This window comes from Nerophis ophidion, linkage group LG05 (genome assembly GCF_033978795.1).
Source record: "Nerophis ophidion isolate RoL-2023_Sa linkage group LG05, RoL_Noph_v1.0, whole genome shotgun sequence".
Lineage (NCBI taxonomy): Eukaryota > Metazoa > Chordata > Actinopteri > Syngnathiformes > Syngnathidae > Nerophis > Nerophis ophidion.
The window spans coordinates 20,170,768-20,193,336 of NC_084615.1; the positions used below are offsets into that span (position 1 = coordinate 20,170,768).

At 38.5% G+C, this 22,569-nt stretch overlaps 1 protein-coding gene and 1 long non-coding RNA gene across 3 annotated transcripts in view; one reads left to right on the top strand and one right to left on the bottom strand.

Moving 5' to 3' along the window:
• The window catches only part of LOC133552815 (neuronal acetylcholine receptor subunit alpha-7-like), a 122,128-nt gene that overhangs the window by 95,984 nt on the left and 3,575 nt on the right, over positions 1 to 22,569 (top strand). For both annotated transcript variants that reach the window (XM_061900318.1, XM_061900319.1), the window contains 2 exons: positions 1,615 to 1,701; positions 19,225 to 19,334. In XM_061900318.1, coding sequence (XP_061756302.1) covers positions 1,615 to 1,701; positions 19,225 to 19,334 — 197 coding nt within the window. The remainder of the gene's footprint in view (positions 1 to 1,614; positions 1,702 to 19,224; positions 19,335 to 22,569) is intronic.
• Positions 1 to 22,569, bottom strand: part of LOC133552816 (uncharacterized) — a 61,478-nt gene that overhangs the window by 32,754 nt on the left and 6,155 nt on the right. The window contains exon 2 of the long non-coding RNA XR_009806775.1: positions 1,640 to 1,726. This is a non-coding gene — a long non-coding RNA (uncharacterized LOC133552816). The remainder of the gene's footprint in view (positions 1 to 1,639; positions 1,727 to 22,569) is intronic.

The following is a 22,569-nucleotide window of genomic DNA, read 5'->3' on the forward strand; positions in this document are numbered from 1 at the left end:
CAATTTTCTACCGCTTGTTCCTTTCGGGGTGGGGGCTGGAGCCTATCTTAGCTGCATTCGGGCGGAAGTGAGGCACGTGCACTAACCCCTAGTCCACCGTGCTGCCCTCTACACAAACCATATTACAACAAAAAACATATTTTTCACCCCATTTTTTTTCCGCCATTTCCATACATTTTTTTTTTAAAGCTCCATGGAGCCACCAGGGCAACGCTAAAGAGCCGCGGGTTGCTGCCTCCGCAATAATGGATAGTATTAACCTCTTAAGGCCCAAGTGATATATAGTGTATATACTTAGTATAGTCTTCAACTAAGTATGTCAATGGTTGGAATCTGCGCTTATAGATGACATACTAGTTACTGTGGTAATTTAATTAGTTACTGCGGTAATCTACGTCACCTTTTTGTAGTTGCGGACCGGTCAACGCTTGATCATTTGTCCCGCTGCCCGGTCGCGGGGAGGGGTGGGATTTTTATATTTCTTTTTTTTTTTTTTTTTTGTTATGAAAAAGGGAGGTTTTTCGGGCTGGTGCACTAATTGTAAGTGTATCCTGTGTTTTTTATGTTTATTTAATAAAAAATAAATAAATAAAAAATAAATAAATATATAAAAAATTATTCGGCTGCGCCCCGGTGGTTGGGGACCACTAATCTACGTCACAGCAGCTCAGACGAGGCACCAAGCAGTGTGGGCGGGTGGCGTTTCCACAGCCGCGGAAGGAGATTTTCACAACAAAGTTCTAAAGCTTAGTGATATAGTACTTCATTGATCCCTGGGGCAAATTCAGCAAATATCAAATATATCAGATTGTAGGTGGGTTTATTTTGTACACTTTGCGTTCATATTTCACTGTTTGTTGCGTTTAACTTGATTGTAAAATATGTCGATCGAAAGGGGGTGTGACGTTCATATTTTTTCAATATTCAGTATTTTATCATTCATAGAAAAATGTACAATTACATTATGTTTTTAAGGCGGTCTGTCATAATGTTTTTAGCATTCAATCATACATTATTGTGAGGTTTTATATTAGTGTTCCTAAAAATAGATATACCGGCCTACAGACACATTTTTTTTCTCTAAGTGTGGCCCCCGAGTCAAAATATATATATTTTTTTTCGGTAAAGGCATGCAATTTCAAGCAGTGCATATTTTTTTTCTGTCATAATTTTAAAAATCTATGACATTTTGTGAGAAAATGTGAAGTATTTTAATGACTCATATCATTTCCAAGTGTTTGCGGGCCAGATCTGGGCCCCCCCGGTGCCTTGAGTTTGACACCTGTGTTCTAGAAGGAATGCTGACATGACACTTTAACAACCTTTTTTCCCATGTAACATGCAGTCTGTGCAAACATTGCCATGAATCACGTGGCAAGGCATGAATAAATGCATGTAAAACCCCTTCTGAATAATTGAATCTCCCGGCGGAGTTCTGTCATTTCCTTGGAATTTGATTGACGGCAGCGTCCGGATGAGCGGCCCGCGTTTAGCGCGACTTAGACGGATACATTCTGGGGCTTGTCACCTGACAAATGGCTGTTGAGAAGATGACGTTCATAAGTAATTACGGGAGGGGATTTCATTTTCTTGTCTCTTTTCTGTTTCTGGAAGGAATCACCGTGCTGCTGTCACTCACCGTCTTCATGCTCCTGGTGGCTGAGATCATGCCCGCAACATCCGACTCTGTTCCTCTCATCGGTGGGTTCTGTGGACGTGGTCGACACTGTGTAGTTAATAAGACAAGAGAGAGGGCAAATAACGGGTAAAGGGGAGGGTAAAGGAACAGTTACCGTCTGTGTAGCTGCTTTTTTTAAAGATATGTTTTTAGAGTAATATACAGTGGGGCAAAAAACTATTTAGTCAGCCAACGATTGTGCAAGTTCTCCCACTTAAAATGATGACAGAGGTCTGTAATTTTCATCGTAGGTACACTTCAACTGTGAGGGACAGAATGTGGGAAAAAAATCCAGGAATTCACATTGTAGGAATTTTAAATATTTTTTTTGTAAATTATGGTGGAAAATAAGTATTTGGTCAACCATTCAAAGCTCTCACTGATGGAAGGAGGTTTTGGCTCAAAATCTCACAATACATGGCCCCATTCATTCTTTCCTTAACACGGATCAATCGTCCTGTCCCCTTAGCAGAAAAATAGCCCCAAAGCATGATGTTTCCACCCCCATGCTTCACAGTAGGTGTGGTGTACTTGGGATGCAACTCAGTATTCTTCTTCCTCCAAACACGACGAGTTGATATATATATATATATATATATATATATATATATATATATATATATATATCCATCCATCCATTTTCTACCGCTTATTCCCTTGTGGGGTCGCGGGGGGCGCTGGCGCCTATCTCAGCTACAATCGAGCGGAAGGCGGGGTACACCCTGGACAAGTCGCCACCTCATCGCAGGGCCAACACAGATAGACAGACAACATTCACACTGACATTCACACACTAGGGCCAATTTAGTGTTGCCAATCAACCTATCCCCAGGTGCATGTCTTTGGAAGTGGGAGGAAGCCGGAGTACCCGGAGGGAACCCACGCATTCACGGGGAGAACATGCAAACTCCACACAGAAAGATCCCGAGCCTGGATTTGAACCCAGGACTGCAGGACCTTCGTATTGTGAGGCAGACGCACTAACCCCTCTGCCACCGTGAAGCCCATATATATATATATATATATATATATATATATATATATATATATATATATATATATATATATATATATATATATATATATATATATATATATATATATATATATATATATATATATATATATATATATATATATATATATATATGTATATATATATATATATATATATATATATATATATATATATATATATATATATATATATATATCCATCCATCCATCCATTTCTACCGCTTAATCCCTTTGGGGTTTCGGGGGTGCTGGCGCCTACCTCAGCTACAATCTGGCGGAAGGCGGCGTACACCCTGGACAAGTCGCCACCTCATCGCAGGGCCAACACAGATAGAGAACATTCACACTCACATTCACACACTAGGGCCAATTTAGTGTTGCCAATCAACCTATATATATATATATATATATATATATATATATATATATATATATATATATATATATATATATATATATATATATATATATGACAAACAATAAAAATTGGGGCGCACTTTAGGTGAAAATTTTTTCGGCGGAAGCCCTTATCCCACAAAAACTAGGGTGTAGAAAACGTAGGATGTCACAATAAAATGAATACCTCAGTTAATACTGCAAGATTTCACCACATTTAAAACGGATATATATATATATATATATATATATATATATATATATATATATATATATATATATATATATATATGTATATATATATATATATATATATGTATGCATGTATACATACATACATATATGTTTGTATACATACATATATGTTTGTATATGTATACATATATATTTTATATATATGTTTGTATATATATATATATATATACACACATATACAACATATATACTACTGCGGGTGAATATTGAATACATTATGTAAGGGCTCTCCAAACATTTTCCACCGCTGACAGAAAAGTTAGCTTTGTGTTACAGGTGACTAAATAAATTAGTGTGGTATCTAAGCTAAAAGCAATCATTTTGTTTCTACAAAATGCGAAGGTAGATAAAAGATGCACTCTGGACTCACCTGCAGTGTGTACACTAGATGACCTGCTAATCAATACAACCAAAAACAAAACCGGCCATTATTATTTTCATAAATGCATACTTTGTCATACAACTTAGTGCTTCACTTTTTCCACATTTTGTTATTGCATGTCACAACCTTATTTTAAAATAAGGGAAAAAAATAAATTATTGTCCTCAAAATTCTACAAACAATACCCCATTATGTTGCAAATGTATTAAAAATAAAAATCACATGTGCATAAGTATACCCAGGCTTTACTAAATACTTAGTCTTTTTTAAACACGTTGCCACCAAACGGTTTCCTCTTTGCACCACCTCTCAAGCTCCATCAGGTTGGATGGGAGGTGTTTGTTTTCATCCAGGTTGTTTCTGTGCATTGCTGCATTCATCGTAGTCCAGTCAGGGAGGTGACCAAGAACCTGAGAGTCAGTCTCTTAGAGCTACAGCATCCCTCTATGGAGAGAGGAAAACCTTCCAGAACGACAAAACCATCTCTGCAGCAATCCACCAATCAGGCATGTATGGTATGGTAGCAATGACAGAAGCCATTTCTTAGTAAAACGTTTGCCAAAATGCACCTGAGAGAGTCTTACACCATGAGAAATAACATTTTCTGGTCTGATGAGACCAAGACTGAAGTCATCATGTTTGTAGGAAATCAGACCAATACCCTCCCTACATTGAAGAATGGTGGTGGCAGCATCATGGTGTGGGGATCTCTTTCAGCTGCAGGAACTGGGAGACTATTTAGGATAGAGGGAAAGGTGAATGCAGTAATGTACAGAGACATCCTGGAAAAACAACAACTATTCCCATCCAACCTGATGGAGCTTGAGAGGTGCTGCAAATAGGAATGGACGAAACTGCCCAAAAGATAGGTGTGCCAGGCTTATTGCATCATATTTAAAAAGGACTTGAGTCAGTTTTTGCTGACAAAGGTGCATCAACAAAGTTTTGAGCAAAGGCTGGGAATACTTATGTACCATAGGGCGCCCAGGATTATAGGGCGCATTAAAGGGGTCTGTCATGACTTGCACTACGGTGTGGTTTGTTTTCCCGTGGTGCAAAGCGACTGGTTCAGACACGATGTGAAAGTAATGACATATTTTAGTCTTAACTCAAAAAAGGAACAAATGAAAGGCGCTCACAGAGGAGGTACAAAAACTTGGCTATGAAACAACATTTTTACTACAACATAAACTATGGACATAAAACAAAACTTGCAAACTATGGCATGAATGACAAAACTTACGGGGAACGAGAAAAGAGCATGGATCATCAGCATGGAGCAAGGGTGTGTCGAGGATGATGTCGCCAGGCTGACTGCCTGGCAACTATAGGCTTAAATGGTGCTGTGGTTCTTGAAAACAGGTGTGAGAGTTCAAATGAATCAGGTGCGTGAATCATGGGGACAGGTGAACTGATTGGTAGGCATGGAAACAAAACAATGGAGTGAAAAAACAGGAACTAATGGACTCTTGAAGTAGTCTAACACAACTAAACTAAACATGATCACAGGGTCATCCATCCATCCATCCATTTTCTATTGCTTGTCCCTTTCGTATACATATATATATATATATATATATATATACATATATATATATATATATATATATATATATATATATATATATATATATATATACATGTAGGTGTGGGAAAAATCACAAGACAACTTCATCTCTACAGAACTGATTCATGAGGGGTTCCCTCAATCATCAGGAGATCTCCTGATGATTGAGGGAACCCCTCATGAAACAGTTCTGTAGAGATGAAGTAGTCTTGTGATTTTTCCCACACCTACATATTGCGCTCTACCACGGTATCGAGCACTATTCTCTGGATAATCCAATCAAGACATATATATATATGCATATATATATATATATATATTTTATTTTTATTTTTTTTTTCAATGGTTTTTTTTTTTTATTAAAAACACTTCCTTATGGTCCACATAACATGTCATGGCGGTTCCTCGGTCAAAATATATTTTTAATGGAACATATAGAATTTTGGTGTCGTTTACTTGAGCCAATTTGCAGTCGACACATATCTCTTATGTGTGACTGCCATCTACTGGTCACACTTATCATTTCACCATGTACCAAATAAAATAGCTTCTAGGTCGGTAAGCACAACCAGAGTTATGCCACACATTAGGAGCTACAAGGCGCACTGTCGAGTTTTGAGAAAATGAAAGGATTTTAAGCGCGCCTTATAGTCCGAAAAATACGGTGCATGGGATTTTTTTTTTGGTTTTGTTTGTTTTTCATCTTTAAAATATTGGCAAAACATTTTTTTAAATTATTTTTCACATTGTCCATCCATCCATCCATGTTCTACCGCTTGGCCCTTTTTTGGGTTGTCATTAGGGGGTATTGTCTATAGAATTTGGAGGAAAACATTTTTTTTCCAATTTTTTAATAAGGCTGTAACATAACAAAATGTGGAAAAATGTGTAGTGCTGTGAACACTTTCCATATGAACTGTATGGATTGAATCTTATTAAATGAAAAATTACCTAATCAAGCAAAAAAGCAACCTTTTTTTTTTTGGTTGGAATTTCAACAACAACCTGACCTGGTACATACTCGTGAGAGAAGTTAAGTCCCTACCTTTAGTCAAAAGTGATTTATGACCCCCCATAAAACAATGATTTATGACCCTCAAGGTCAAAGGTCAATGATTTATGAGGGGTCAAGTTCAAAGGTTAATGATTTATGAGGGGGTCAAGGTTAAAGGTCAAGGTTAAAGGTCAGGTTCAAATGTCAGGTTCAAATATCAAGGTCAAGTGGGTGTGGCTTACCCGGAAGAGGGTGGAGTTAAGACCTGCGGTGGGAGTGGTTAAACCAGGAAGAGGGTGGAGTTTTAAACAGAAAGAGGGCAGAGTTAAGACCTGCGGTGGGAGTGGTTAAACCAGGAAGAGGGTGGAGTTAAGACCTGACAGGGAACAGAGGAGGGTTCAGTTTTTTTAAGAAAGCAATGTCATCTGAGCAGCATGTGACCATATATTTGATAGTTTAAATGTTTACGATCGTTTGAAACAACTTCCAGATTTCGATGTATTGATGGCTGGGAATGTTACGTGTGGAGATGTGGACACGCACGCACTTCACACACACACACACACACACACACACACACACACACACACACACACACACACACACACACACACACACACACACACACACACACACACACACACACACACACACACACGCAGAGGATGTGTACAAAAGGGCGGTGTAAGGCTTAGTCATTATTTGGAGCTTTATACGTTAGCGTAAAGACTTTGTTCGATTCGGTCATGATTAGTGAAACGCCTGTTTCGATTTATAAAAATAATAAAACTTACATTGACGCTCCGCAAAAAAGTCGAGTGTTTCTAAATCGTATTCAGTTTTCAGCTAAAAGAAAGAAGAGACGGAAGCCCTTTCTCGATATTTTCATCGTTATCTACCGTGGATTGGGAAGTTTTTGGTGGACACGCACACACGCACACACACGCACACACACACACACTTCACACACACACACACACACACACACACACACACACGCACACACGCACGCACACACGCACACACACACACACACACACACACACACACACACACACACACACACACACACACACACACACACACACACATTCGTACGCACTGAAACAACTTCCGTACCTCACGAAAACATATTTAAACAGATGGAAAAAACTATCGCAGAACACAGTGTCACGTAGCAACTGGTCTTTACGGTCGTTTGAATCAACAGGTCAGTTTGGGGGACAAAAGGAGGGTTCAGTTTTTACTGACTTCCCATCTGACAGTTTAAATGTTTATGACCGTTTGAATCAACAGGACACGCACGCACACACACACACACACTCACGCACGCACACACACACACACACACACACACATACACACACACACACACACGCACACACACACACACACACACACACACACACACACCATTACCTCTGCTTTACCATGTTATTAGACATTGGTTTAACTCCATTTAAGCATTTAAACGTTAAAAGCATTGCACTTGTACGACGATGTAATACCTTTTTTTTTTTAACAGCCGATGACGACGAAGTGAAAGACGATGAACTTTGCTTAAACGGTCTTACAAAGTTGGAAGATGATTTTCGAGGTGTGTTTAAACCTTCAAATTATTTAATATTATGTGTATTCATTATTTAGTTTCATAGAGGATTTGCCGTAAGATCCTAACGCGATCGTTTTAACACAATCGCAGTCTGGTGAGTCAAATGATTCTCATTTTACAAGAAAAAAAACATGCGGTATACGATACATATATACATATATTTACTTACAGATTTTCCGTTTACATCTCTTGCTCACTGGTCTCCCTTAAAGCTGGCGGGTCCGTCAACGGCCGTTCCAGGCAGAGGAGAAGGCTTGATTGCGCCAAAGACTCCAGACATCGAATCCTTGCTCCGAGGGGAAATCATCGAAAACGACGGTGAATGTCCGACAGGCACCCGCTGTAAGTTTTTCTCGTTTTCTGTAAGCTTTTTAAGATTCTCAGGAGCTTTAAAGAGCTCCTCTCATTCCAATGTCTTTCGCTCAAATGAATTTCGCGCCTAAGGGGAATGGGCGGGGACTGATTCCGGAGGTGGGCGGTTGTTTCCGCCAAGCAACCTTCTGGTTGAAATGGAGTGTGGATCAAGATGGATCCCTACTCTATATTCTTTTATTTAACCCAATGTTTTTTAAATACGTGTATAATGCTTTATATCCTATGGGTTGTGAATTCCATCCTACAATATCTTCCAAGGAACCCAAAGAAATGTTACCACACCTCCCGCTTTATTTATTCTATAGATTGCCTGAACTATTTCATAAACTAAATCTTGTCTTGTTTCTGATGCTATGTTTTTTTATGCTCATCAATGCACTGTTGGACTGCGAGCACACAACTACTTTCCTTGCTTTGTTTTCCTCTATCCAGTTAACTGCCATATAAATTGCTACCAATTCCCCCGTAAAAACAGATAGTTTATCACTGATTATTTTATTTAATACTATGTTTCCTTGTGGGATAACTGCTACAGCTCTTACCTTTATTTTTTTTTATATAGTTTTTGATGCATCCGTATATATCATATCTCAATCCATTTTTCTATCCGGTAACTATTTAAATTTCTATTCTTTAGTAATTGCATGTTTTCTTTTGGGTTATCAAACATCCACGGTGGTATTGCAGGCATTGGTACTGTAGGACTAACTTTAATATTGTCAATTTTAACTTTATTACATATGTCTCCTATAATCCACCCAAAACTATTCTTTTTTGTTTTCTCTTTTTCTTGGCAGATTGGTAGCACTGGACAAGTCGGATATCCTTGCTTGGATCCTTTTAAAGTTGCCCGATAAACTGCTGAGAGTTGATCTCTCCTCTTGTCCAAAGGTTTTTCGTTCATTTTTACTTGTAATACTGGCACTAGGGTTGATGTAGTAGCTCCACAACATAACCTTAAAGCCTGTGACTGGATCCGGTCTATTTTCCCAAGTCATGTTTTTGAAGCAGATTGGTAAATAATGCATCCGTAATCAATAACAGATGGAATTAAAGTTATAAATATATACATGTATTGTTTTCAACGTTAAACCTATCAGCCCCCCAATCATTACCCCTCAAAGACCTCATTATATTTAACACCTTTTTACTTTTTCCCCTATTTTTTTTATTTTCCGGAAGGAACACTCCTGAAGGAATAAATAAAGTACTATCTAATCTAATCTAATCAAATCTATTTTGCTGATGTGGGTTGACTAGTTCATATTTTTATCAAACCATATTCCTAAATATTTAAATACTTGTACCTCTTCTATATTTTCACCTTAGAGTTTTTATTTGGAGCTTGTTTGGTACTTTTGTCTTTGTAAAATGTATGACTTTTGTCTTTCCAACAGAGAATCTTAAACCTCAAGCCGTTCCCCAGTCTTGAACATTATTTACCACTTTGTTAGTTTTTTGATTATTTCTTTTGACTCTAAATAATATACTAGTCTTTCATTAATCTTTTTTTTTTTTCCATTACTTTTCCCCAAATTTATAATTTCCTGCCTCTTCCGGGTCTTACCCTGACTTGCATATTGGAATTGTTACCGCTAATTTTCCCCTCTGCCGGTCATTCTCCTTCTTCATATATCCTGTCATATCATTTCAAGACCACTTCTTTGACGATGCCACCTAAGTTTTTGATCATTTGATAACCCGCTAGGTCTTTCCCCGGTGACGTATTTTTAACCTTTTTCAAAATTCGAACCATTTCATTCAAAGAAAATGTCATATCCATAGTGTTGGTAAAGCTATTAACGTTGTCTTCCATCATTTCCCCAATATTTAAACTCATTGTTTTTTCTCTCTTTTGTTTTTCCACATTTCTCAAATTATCATTACTGTGCACTTTAACAAATGTTTTTGCTAAAGGTTCTGCTGTTTCTTTACCCGTGACTACATCTTCTTTGATAAATGTGGCACATCATCCTCTTTACCCTTCATTCCTATCTTTACGAATCGTTATATATCCTTTTATTATAAAGTTTAATTTTGGCTTCAGCCCTGTTTCTTGAATACAAATTATACGTGGTTTAGTTTTCATATTTTTAATATATCCCTTTAATTCATGTTCGGTTGCTATCAAACTTCTGGCATTCCACCGGACCATTAACAGGGTGTTGGAATGTGGTGACATGACTCCGTCACGTCTACTCTCCGTAGTACAGCTTGCACCCGGTACCAAGATAGTTCTTTCAACAACTTTGATGCTGCTTTGACAATTATTTTGATCTTCTCAGTCTTATTTTTACTTTCATTTTGTATCAAAGCTGAGTTGTGCTCTCTGGTTTATTTTGCAAATGAACCGACAGAACATGATCATGTACAAGACTCGCCTACCCACAATGCACTGCAACCCAACGCTCCTGGTCGGATGTTTTTTTCGGGGTTCATGGAGAGATGCGGTAAAGAGTGGTAGCCAAGACACACGGTCACACACGGTCACACACGGTCACACACGGTCACACTCGGCAATTATTTTGACCTGGGGAGCAGATATAGAGGAAAAAAAATTTGTCTGGGGGGCCGGGATATCTGATTTTCAGGTACAAAAAACTTCACAATGACACAAAATAAACACAACAGTTAAACCTCACACTAAAAACAAGACATTGACTTGTACGTTCAAAAGACAGAATAGAACAAGTCAAGACATGCAATGCCATCTACAAAATGTTATGTAAATGTTAGTCATTACACACGCGGCTATGGTTTTGATGTATTTGTTGCAGACATGTTTACGTCAAGTAACATCACATGGTTCCATTTGCACCTTTCAACAAATCTGAAAAGGAATATTAAGAAGTAAAACTTATATTTAATCCTACCTCTTCTCCGAGCACACGGTGACCGTACATACGGGTCGAAAAATGTTGACCTAATTCAGCATTCCTCAAAGTGTGGGGAATAGAGACATGACAGGTGGGGCGCGAGGAAAGGGAGGAAATTTTTTATTTTTGATTTTTTTTTACTATGCTTTCATTTTCTATACACACTGTAAATCACTTTGTGATTCTGTCTGTGAAATCCGCCGTATAAATAAATGTAAATTACTTATTTTTCCTGTAGGCTTTAAATTTCTCGGCAGGAGCGAAAGTTTGACAGACATAGCAACAGTAACTTTTGCAGGCAGGTCTAAGAGGAACAAATTTTCGCGCGGATGGGTAGCAGGCTAATGTGCGAACCACAATTACACAAAATGGATACATTTGCAACTCGCACCTCAAAGGTCTGCGGAGAAACAAAAATATGACGGGTCTAATCAACCAAAAAGTCAACCTAAAAGAAAATATGGCGAAGGGTATCTTGCTCTTGGATTCACGGCAGCGGAGGTGGGGGCAGAGGAGAGACCCCTGTGTGTTCTTTGTCTAAAACGGCTAGCAGCAGACAGCCTGAGACCCAACAAAGCAAAGAGACAACTCGAGACCACACATGATGTCCAATAAATTGTTTTGTTGGGGCGATGGGGGTAGGTGGGCCTTGAGTCTAAAGTGGTGATGACAGAAAAAAAAAAAGTTTGAGAAGCCCTGACCTAATTGTACGGATCTCACTTTAAACGGGAAAAAGATCATTTAAATGTTTTCACTTTGAATATGAAACGAGGAGTAAAATGTACAATGTACAATATTATCAATTATTTCACAAGGACATGTTTTAAGGATATTGTACAGTATAATTAAATCTAAAATGAATGTGATCACTTTCAGGATCATTTTATTTTTAGCCAGTAAACAACTGTTATGTACTTTTGAATCGGGTTTTCAAAAAAAAAGAAAAAGGGAGGGACAATCAAGGATCAACAATGGCACGACTTTCACTAGCTTGCGTGAGGTCAAAAGACAAGAGATTTTAGACCAATGCTGCTTTGGATCTGTTCCTGCTAAACTAGTAAGTGACTTTCAATGCTCAAATCAGAATAATAATACAAATTTTAGCTACTGGAAATTTGTGTGGTAGCAATAAATACCCACCAGCGCGATACTTTGCAGTTCCACACTGACCAACCACGCAACAAACTCAAAAGAACTGTACAAGGAAAAAACAATGCAGTGACTTCAAACTGCAAATATAAGGTTTGAGTAAAATATGTAGGTTGGTGTGAATGTTGTCCGTCTATGTTGACCCTGCAATGAGGGGGCGACTTGTCCAGGGTGTACACCTCCTTCCACCCGATTGTAGCTGAGATAGGCGCCAGCGACCCCCACGTCCCCAAAAGGGACTAAGTGGTAGAAAACGAATGTAGGTTCCTACTGTGGAAAGTTCAGTAATACAGAATCATTGTGGCATTATCGTGTCAGTTTGACGCTATATGCGCTAGTCCTCATGGTAAATGTGGTTTTCCTTTTGGGAAAACGCCATCGCTTTGGTTCACTGGTGCGGCCAATATAAACCAAAACTGAAAGTTCTTAAGTGGGGGTTTAAGTAGAGTTTATAAATCTTGTATCTGTGCCACATATAGCCTTATTTCAGTGTCAACAGTCTCCAGCTTACTTGCTACACATGTTTTGGCTCTGCCCATCCCTGTGCAGTTATTGGACCGACATTTTTAATACTTTGTCTGTTGTTGTAATTACCTACTAGGCCTTCTTTGCCTTTATTTGTTGTTGTATCTTTATGTTAGCAATTGGGACTTTTTGAATGAAATTGTCTGTGGCTCCATGTTAACGAAGTTGCCTGTACTATTTGACTGATGCATTTTATTGATTGATTTATTATTTTTCTTTCTTTTTCGTTTTGTCTCCTCAGAAAAAAAATTTGGTAACTTTGTTTGTTTTACAACTTGTGCCAGGATAGCAGTAATTGCACAAAGGCATTCTTCTTCTTTTAGTTTTCTGACAGCACGTAGGCGTTCGCATCAACTTTCGTCTTTTTAACAAATGGGTAAAGGGGGAATGATGTATGCCGTAAAACTAGTTGGCACATTTAATATTTAATAATAATGAATATTGTAAAATTCTATAATTTTTGTTATTTAAAGGGGAAAACCCGATTCAAAAGTACATAACAGTTGTTTACTGGCTAAAAATAAAATGATCCTGAAAGTGATCACATTCATTTTAGATTTAATTATACTGTACAATATCCTTAAAACATGTCCTTGTGAAATAATTGATAATATTGTACATTGTACATTTTACTCCTCGTTTCATATTCAAAGTGAAAACATTTAAATGATCGGTTTGCCGTTTAAAGTGAGATCCGTACAATTAGGTCAGGGCTTCTCAAACTTTTTTTTTTTCCGTCATCACCACTTTAGACTCAAGGCCCACCTACCCCCATCGCCCCAACAAAACAATTTATTGGACATCATGTGTGGTCTCGAGTTGTCTCTTTACTTTGTTGGGCCTGATGCTGTTTGCTGCTAGCCGTTTTAGACAAAGAACACACAGGGGTCTCTCCTCTGCCCCCACCTCCGCTGCCGTGAATCCAAGAGCAAGATACCCTTCGCCATATTTTCTTTTAGGTTGACTTTTTGGTTGATTAGACCCGTCATATTTTTGTTTCTCCGCAGACCTTTGAGGTGCGAGTTGCAAATGTATCCATTTTGTGTAATTGTGGTTCGCACATTAGCCTGCTACCCATCCGCGCGAAAATTTGTTCCTCTTAGACCTGCCTGCAAAAGTTACTGTTGCTATGTCTGTCAAACTTTCGCTCCTGCCGAGAAATTTAAAGCCTACAGGAAAAATAAGTAATTTACATTTATTTATACGGCGGATTTCACAGACAGAATCACAAAGTGATTTACAGTGTGTATAGAAAATGAAAGCATAGTAAAAAAAAATCAAAAATAAAAAATTTCCTCCCTTTCCTCGCGCCCCACCTGTCATGTCTCTATTCCCCACACTTTGAGGAATGCTGAATTAGGTCAACATTTTTCGACCCGTATGTACGGTCACCGTGTGCTCGGAGAAGAGGTAGGATTAAATATAAGTTTTACTTCTTAATATTCCTTTTCAGATTTGTTGAAAGGTGCAAATGGAACCATGTGATGTTACTTGACGTAAACATGTCTGCAACAAATACATCAAAACCATAGCCGCGTGTGTAATGACTAACATTTACATAACATTTTGTAGATGGCATTGCATGTCTTGACTTGTTCTATTCTGTCTTTTGAACGTACAAGTCAATGTCTTGTTTTTAGTGTGAGGTTTAACTGTTGTGTTTATTTTGTGTCATTGTGAAGTTTTTTGTACCTGAAAATCAGATATCCCGGCCCCCCAGACAAATTTTTTTTCCTCTATATCTGCTCCCCAGGTCAAAATAATTGCCGAGTGTGACCGTGTGTGACCGTGTGTGACCGTGTGTGACCGTGTGTGACCGTGTGTCTTGGCTACCACTCTTTACCGCATCTCTCCATGAACCCCGAAAAAAACATCCGACCAGGAGCGTTGGGTTGCAGTGCATTGTGGGTAGGCGAGTCTTGTACATGATCATGTTCTGTCGGTTCATTTGCAAAATAAACCAGAGAGCACAACTCAGCTTTGATACAAAATGAAAGTAAAAATAAGACTGAGAAGATCAAAATAATTGTCAAAGCAGCATCAAAGTTGTTGAAAGAACTATCTTGGTACCGGGTGCAAGCTGTACTACGGAGAGTAGACGTGACGGAGTCATGTCACCACATTCCAACACCCTGTTAATGGTCCGGTGGAATGCCAGAAGTTTGATAGCAACCGAACATGAATTAAAGGGATATATTAAAAATATGAAAACTAAACCACGTATAATTTGTATTCAAGAAACAGGGCTGAAGCCAAAATTAAACTTTATAATAAAAGGATATATAACGATTCGTAAAGATAGGAATGAAGGGTAAAGAGGATGATGTGCCACATTTATCAAAGAAGATGTAGTCACGGGTAAAGAAACAGCAGAACCTTTAGCAAAAACATTTGTTAAAGTGCACAGTAATGATAATTTGAGAAATGTGGAAAAACAAAAGAGAGAAAAAACAATGAGTTTAAATATTGGGGAAATGATGGAAGACAACGTTAATAGCTTTACCAACACTATGGATATGACATTTTCTTTGAATGAAATGGTTCGAATTTTGAAAAAGGTTAAAAATACGTCACCGGGGAAAGACCTAGCGGGTTATCAAATGATCAAAAACTTAGGTAGCATCGTCAAAGAAGTGGTCTTGAAATGATATGACAGGATATATGAAGAAGGAGAATGACCGGCAGAGGGGAAAATTAGCGGTAACAATTCCAATATGCAAGTCAGGGTAAGACCCGGAAGAGGCAGGAAATTATAAATTTGGGGAAAAGTAATGGAAAAAAAAAAAAAAAAAAAAGATTAATGAAAGACTAGTATATTATTTAGAGTCAAAAGAAATAATCAAAAAACTAACAAAGTGGTAAATAATGTTCAAGACTGGGGAACGGCTTGAGGTTTAAGATTCTCTGTTGGAAAGACAAAAGTCATACATTTTACAAAGACAAAAGTACCAAACAAGCTCCAAATAAAAACTCTAAGGTGAAAATATAGAAGAGGTACAAGTATTTAAATATTTAGGAATATGGTTTGATAAAAATATGAACTAGTCAACCCACATCAGCAAAATAGATTTGATTAGATTAGATTAGATAGTACTTTATTTATTCCTTCAGGAGTGTTCCTTCCGGAAAATAAAAAAAATAGGGGAAAAAGTAAAAAGGTGTTAAATATAATGAGGTCATTGAGGGGTAATGATTGGGGGGCTGATAGGTTAACGTTGAAAACAATACATGTATATATTTATAACTTTAATTCCATCTGTTATTGATTACGGATGCATTATTTACCAATCTGCTTCAAAAACATGACTTGGGAAAATAGACCGGATCCAGTCACAGGCTTTAAGGTTATGTTGTGGAGCTACTACATCAACCCTAGTGCCAGTATTACAAGTAAAAATGAACGAAAAACCTTTGGACAAGAGGAGAGATCAACTCTCAGCAGTTTATCGGGCAACTTTAAAAGGATCCAAGCAAGGATATCCGACTTGTCCAGTGCTACCAATCTGCCAAGAAAAAGAGAAAAGAAATAAAGAATAGTTTTGGGTGGATTATAGGAGACATATGTAATAAAGTTAAAATTGACAATATTAAAGTTAGTCCTACAGTACCAATGCCTGCAATACCACCGTGGATGTTTGATAACCCAAAAGAAAACATGCAATTACTAAAGAATAGAAATTTAAATAGTTACCGGATAGAAAAATGGATTGAGATATGATATATACGGATGCATCAAAAACTATATAAAAAAAAATAAAGGTAAGAGCTGTAGCAGTTATCCCACAAGGAAACATAGTATTAAATAAAATAATCAGTGATAAACTATCTGTTTTTACGGGGGAATTGGTAGCAATTTATATGGCAGTTAACTGGATAGAGGAAAACAAAGCAAGGAAAGTAGTTGTGTGCTCGCAGTCCAACAGTGCATTGATGAGCATAAAAAAACATAGCATCAGAAACAAGACAAGATTTAGTTTATGAAATAGTTCAGGCAATCTATAGAATAAATAAAGCGGGAGGTGTGGTAACATTTCTTTGGGTTCCTTGGAAGATATTGTAGGATGGAATTCACAACCCATAGGATATAAAGCATTATACACGTATTTAAAAAACATTGGGTTAAATAAAAGAATATAGAGTAGGGATCCATCTTGATCCACACTCCATTTCAACCAGAAGGTTGCTTGGCGGAAACAACCGCCCACCTCCGGAATCAGTCCCCGCCCATTCCCCTTAGGCGCGAAATTCATTTGAGCGAAAGACATTGGAATGAGAGGAGCTCTTTAAAGCTCCTGAGAATCTTAAAAAGCTTACAGAAAACGAGAAAAACTTACAGCGGGTGCCTGTCGGACATTCACCGTCGTTTTCGATGATTTCCCCTCGGAGCAAGGATTCGATGTCTGGAGTCTTTGGCGCAATCAAGCCTTCTCCTCTGCCTGGAACGGCCGTTGACGGACCCGCCAGCTTTAAGGGAGACCAGTGAGCAAGAGATGTAAACGGAAAATCTGTAAGTAAATATATGTATATATGTATCGTATACCGCATGTTTTTTTTCTTGTAAAATGAGAATCATTTGACTCACCAGACTGCGATTGTGTTAAAACGATCGCGTTAGGATCTTACGGCAAATCCTCTATGAAACTAAATAATGAATACACATAATATTAAATAATTTGAAGGTTTAAACACACCTCGAAAATCATCTTCCAACTTTGTAAGACCGTTTAAGCAAAGTTCATCGTCTTTCACTTCGTCGTCATCGGCTGTTAAAAAAAAAAAGGTATTACATCGTCGTACAAGTGCAATGCTTTTAACGTTTAAATGCTTAAATGGAGTTAAACCAATGTCTAATAACATGGTAAAGCAGAGGTAATGGTGTGTGTGTGTGTGTGTGTGTGTGTGTGTGTGTGCGTGTGTGTGTGTGTGTGTATGTGTGTGTGTGTGTGTGTGTGTGTGCGTGCGTGAGTGTGTGTGTGTGTGTGCGTGCGTGTCCTGTTGATTCAAACGGTCATAAACATTTAAACTGTCAGATGGGAAGTCAGTAAAAACTGAACCCTCCTTTTGTCCCCCAAACTGACCTGTTGATTCAAACGACCGTAAAGACCAGTTGCTACGTGACACTGTGTTCTGCGATAGTTTTTTCCATCTGTTTAAATATGTTTTCGTGAGGTACGGAAGTTGTTTCAGTGCGTACGAATGTGTGTGTGTGTGTGTGTGTGTGTGTGTGTGTGTGTGTGTGTGTGTGTGTGTGTGTGTGTGTGTGTGTGTGTGTGCGTGTGTGCGTGCGTGTGTGCGTGTGTGTGTGTGTGTGTGTGTGTGTGTGTGTGTGAAGTGTGTGTGTGTGTGCGTGTGTGTGCGTGTGTGCGTGTCCACCAAAAACTTCCCAATCCACGGTAGATAACGATGAAAATATCGAGAAAGGGCTTCCGTCTCTTCTTTCTTTTAGCTGAAAACTGAATACGATTTAGAAACACTCGACTTTTTTGCGGAGCGTCAATGTAAGTTTTATTATTTTTATAAATCGAAACAGGCGTTTCACTAATCATGACCGAATCGAACAAAGTCTTTACGCTAACGTATAAAGCTCCAAATAATGACTAAGCCTTACACCGCCCTTTTGTACACATCCTCTGCGTGTGTGTGTGTGTGTGTGTGTGTGTGTGTGTGTGTGTGTGTGTGTGTGTGTGTGTGTGTGTGTGTGTGTGTGTGTGTGTGTGTGTGTGTGTGTGTGTGTGTGTGTGTGTGAAGTGCGTGCGTGTCCACATCTCCACACGTAACATTCCCAGCCATCAATACATCGAAATCTGGAAGTTGTTTCAAACGATCGTAAACATTTAAACTATCAAATATATGGTCACATGCTGCTCAGATGACATTGCTTTCTTAAAAAAACTGAACCCTCCTCTGTTCCCTGTCAGGTCTTAACTCCACCCTCTTCCTGGTTTAACCACTCCCACCGCAGGTCTTAACTCTGCCCTCTTTCTGTTTAAAACTCCACCCTCTTCCTGGTTTAACCACTCCCACCGCAGGTCTTAACTCCACCCTCTTCCGGGTAAGCCACACCCACTTGACCTTGATATTTGAACCTGACATTTGAACCTGACCTTTAACCTTGACCTTTAACCTTGACCCCCTCATAAATCATTAACCTTTGAACTTGACCCCTCATAAATCATTGACCTTTGACCTTGAGGGTCATAAATCATTGTTTTATGGGGGGTCATAAATCACTTTTGACTAAAGGTAGGGACTTAACTTCTCTCTCGTGTGGTTGTGACCCCTCGGCTTACTTCCCTTCATTAAGTGAACAACTACACTACTTTATGTAACACATGCACTAAAAAATACCTTACTAAAGCACTTTGAGACTGATGAGGTTTGCTGTGTGCGTCTTCCAGCTCAGTACTTTGCCAGCACCATGATGATCGTGGGCATGTCGGTGGTGGTGACCGTTATCGTCCTGCAGTTTCATCACCATGACCCTCAGGGGGGCAAGATGCCCAAGTGGGTAAGTGGCATCTTTTCACCTTGAGAACCATGCTCACACATGGCAAGGCTTCTTTTATTTCTTTTTTTTTTTTCTCCAATGTATAAAACCCAAACCAGTGTAGTTGGCACGTTGTGTAAATGGTAAATAAAAAGAGCATACAATGATTTGCAAATCCTTTTCAACTTATATTCAATTGAATAGACAGCAAAGACAAGATATTTAAAGTTCGAACTGAGAAACGTCTTTTTTTTTTTTTTGCAAATAATCATTCATTTAGAATTTAATGGCAGCAACACATTGCAAAAAAGTTGTCACGGGGGCATTTTTACCACTGTGTTACATGGCCTTTCCTTTTAACAACACTCAGTAAACGTTTGGGAACTGAGGAGACACATTTTTGAAACTTTTCAGGTGGAATTCTCTCCCATTCTTGCTTGACGTACAGCTTAAGTTGTTGAACAGTCCGGGGTCTCCCTTGTGCTATTTTAGCCTTCACACATTTTCAATGGGAGACAGGTCTGGACTACAGGCAGGCCAGTCTAGTACCCGCGCTGTTGTAACATGAGGCTTCGCATTGTTTTGCTGAAATAAGCAGGGGCGTCTATGATAAAGCTGCTTAGATGGCAACATATGTTGCTCCAAAACCTGTATATACCTTTCAGCCTTAATGGTGCCTTCACAGATGTGTAAGTTACCCATGCCTTGGGCACTAATACAGTCCCATACCATCACAGATGCTGGCTTTTGAACTTTGCACCCATAACAATCTGTGTGGTTCTTTTCCTCTTTGGTACGGAAGACACAACATCCACAGTTTCCAAAAACTATTTGAAATGTGCACTTATCAGACCACAGAACGCTTTTCCACTTTGCATAAGTCCATCTTAGATGATCTCAGGCCCAACGAAGCTGTCTGCGTTTCTGGGTGTTGTTGATACATGGCTTTGGCTTTGCATAGTAGAGTTTTAACTTGCAGATGTAGCTACAAACTGTAGTTACTGACAGTGGTTTTCTGAAGTGTTCATGTGGTGATATCCTTTACACATTGATGTTGCTTTTTGATACAGTACCGCCTGAAGGCTCAAAGGTGCGTAATATCATCGCTTACGTGCAATGATTTCTGCAGATTATCTGAACCTTTTGATATTACAGACCGTAGATGGTGAGATCCCTAAACTCCTTGCAATAGCTTGTTGAGAAATGTTCTTCTTAAAACGTTAGACAATTTGCTCACGCATTTGTTGACAAAGTGGTGACCCTGTCAGGCTTTCCCCTGACAGTTTGTCTATGTTTTAGTTTTTTCCTCTGCATTTGTCTGTTTCCTCTGTGTTTAGTATCTCCTGTCTTTAGTTCCTGTCTAGTGCTCCTATTTTTCAGCTTCCTGTCTTGTTCCCTGAGTGCTGTGTTTCTCCTCAGCTGCGGCTGATTGGCACCTGGCCACACCCGTTGCCAATCAGCCTGCTCCTTGTACCTGCTTTGTCTTGTGTCAGTTGCTGGATCATTGTATTGTCGTTTCCTCATGTCACTCTTGTGTCTTTGCTACCTGTCGTGTCTGGCATCATTTCAGCTATTACCTGTCGTGCTACATCTTGTCCTGGCCGTTGTAGCGGTAAGCTGTTTTTGTTAGCCATTAGCTATTTCCAGTTTTTCTGTTTGTTATCCTCTAGCTTCCATGCTAAAGTTCCTTTTTGTTTTTCTATCTCCCAGTGCTAGTTCTCTTAGTTTATTCCGCCCACGTGCGTGCTTTTTGTTTGTTCTTGTGTAGTTTTAATTAAATCAGGTTTTCATATACCACGCCTGCCTCCATCTCTGCATCTCGGGGTTCGACAACAACAAATACCTCTGACAGACCCTCGCCCCGTCCTTGTTTGTGAATGACTGAGCATTTCATGGAAGCTGCTTTTATACCCAATCATGGCACCCACCTGTTCCCAATTAGCCTTTTCCAAATAAGTGTTTGATGAGCATTCCTCAACTTTCTCAGTCTTTTTTGCCACTTTTGCCAGCTTTTTTAAAACATGTTGCAGGCATCAAATTCCAAAAACAATTTAAGATTCTCAGTTCCAAGATTAAATATTTTGTCTTTGCAGTCTATTCAATTGAATATAAATTGAAAAGGATTTGTAAATCATTGTATTCTGTTTTTATTTACCATTTACACAACTTCACTGGTTTTGGGTTTTAGTACTTGGTGTAAAGCTGAGACATAACTGGAGACGTGCAAAGCTTCCTGGCAGCCGTCTCTCAACAAGACTACTTATTAGAAGGGGGATTCTAACACTTGGTTCTTTCCAGAATCATCTGTGTATTCGATAACTTTTTTTTTAAGACTGGGGCAAATATGATTACCTCCGCTTAGTGAGAAGTAGACCTGTAAGTACTGGCAAAACTGCAGCTGTGAACTGAAAGGAAAATGTCCATTTAAAGGACAAATAACCATATTTTTCCTGCATGCGTGGTCAAAATATAGTTGGTACCTTTATTCCAAAGAAGGAAAAAACAATTAGAATAACTTAAATAAAAACATACTAACCAGATAAATGTACTAAAAGTTAACAAATGGCAATCAGAGGTGCTATATAGGTAATATATTGTTGTTGTTGTTTCCATATGAAGCACACTGCATCTTCTGCAAGAACACTTTGGATCATAATGCATGAAGGCATTGGAATTTATTGGAAAATGTGAAAAATGCCAATATTTTATTATATTAGCTATGTTAAACACTTTGCTTTCCAATGTAGATGAATTTATAAATGCAATTAATTCTGACGGATCTCTGATTCTCCTTCAAGTCCTTGTACTTTTATGTCGGTATGGGTGAGAAATGATCTTACATTTTATCTATTATACGGTATTTTTCGAATTTTAAGTCGCTCTGGCCGAAAATGCATAACAAAGAAGTAAAAAAACATATATAAGTCGCACGAGAGTATAAGTCGCATTTTTGTGGGAAATTTATTACAAACCCCATTTCCATATGAGTTGGGAAATTGTGTTAGATGTAAATACAAACAGAATACAATGATTTGCAAATCCTTTCCAACCCATATTCAATTGATTGCACTACAAAGACAACATATTTGATGTTCAAACTGATAAACATTTTTTTTTTTGTGTGCAAATAATCATTAACTTAGAAGTTGATGCCAGCAACACGTGACAAAGAAGTTGGGAAAGGTGGCAATAAATACTGATAAAGTTGAGGAATACTCATCAAACACTTATTTGGAACATCCCACAGGTGTGCAGG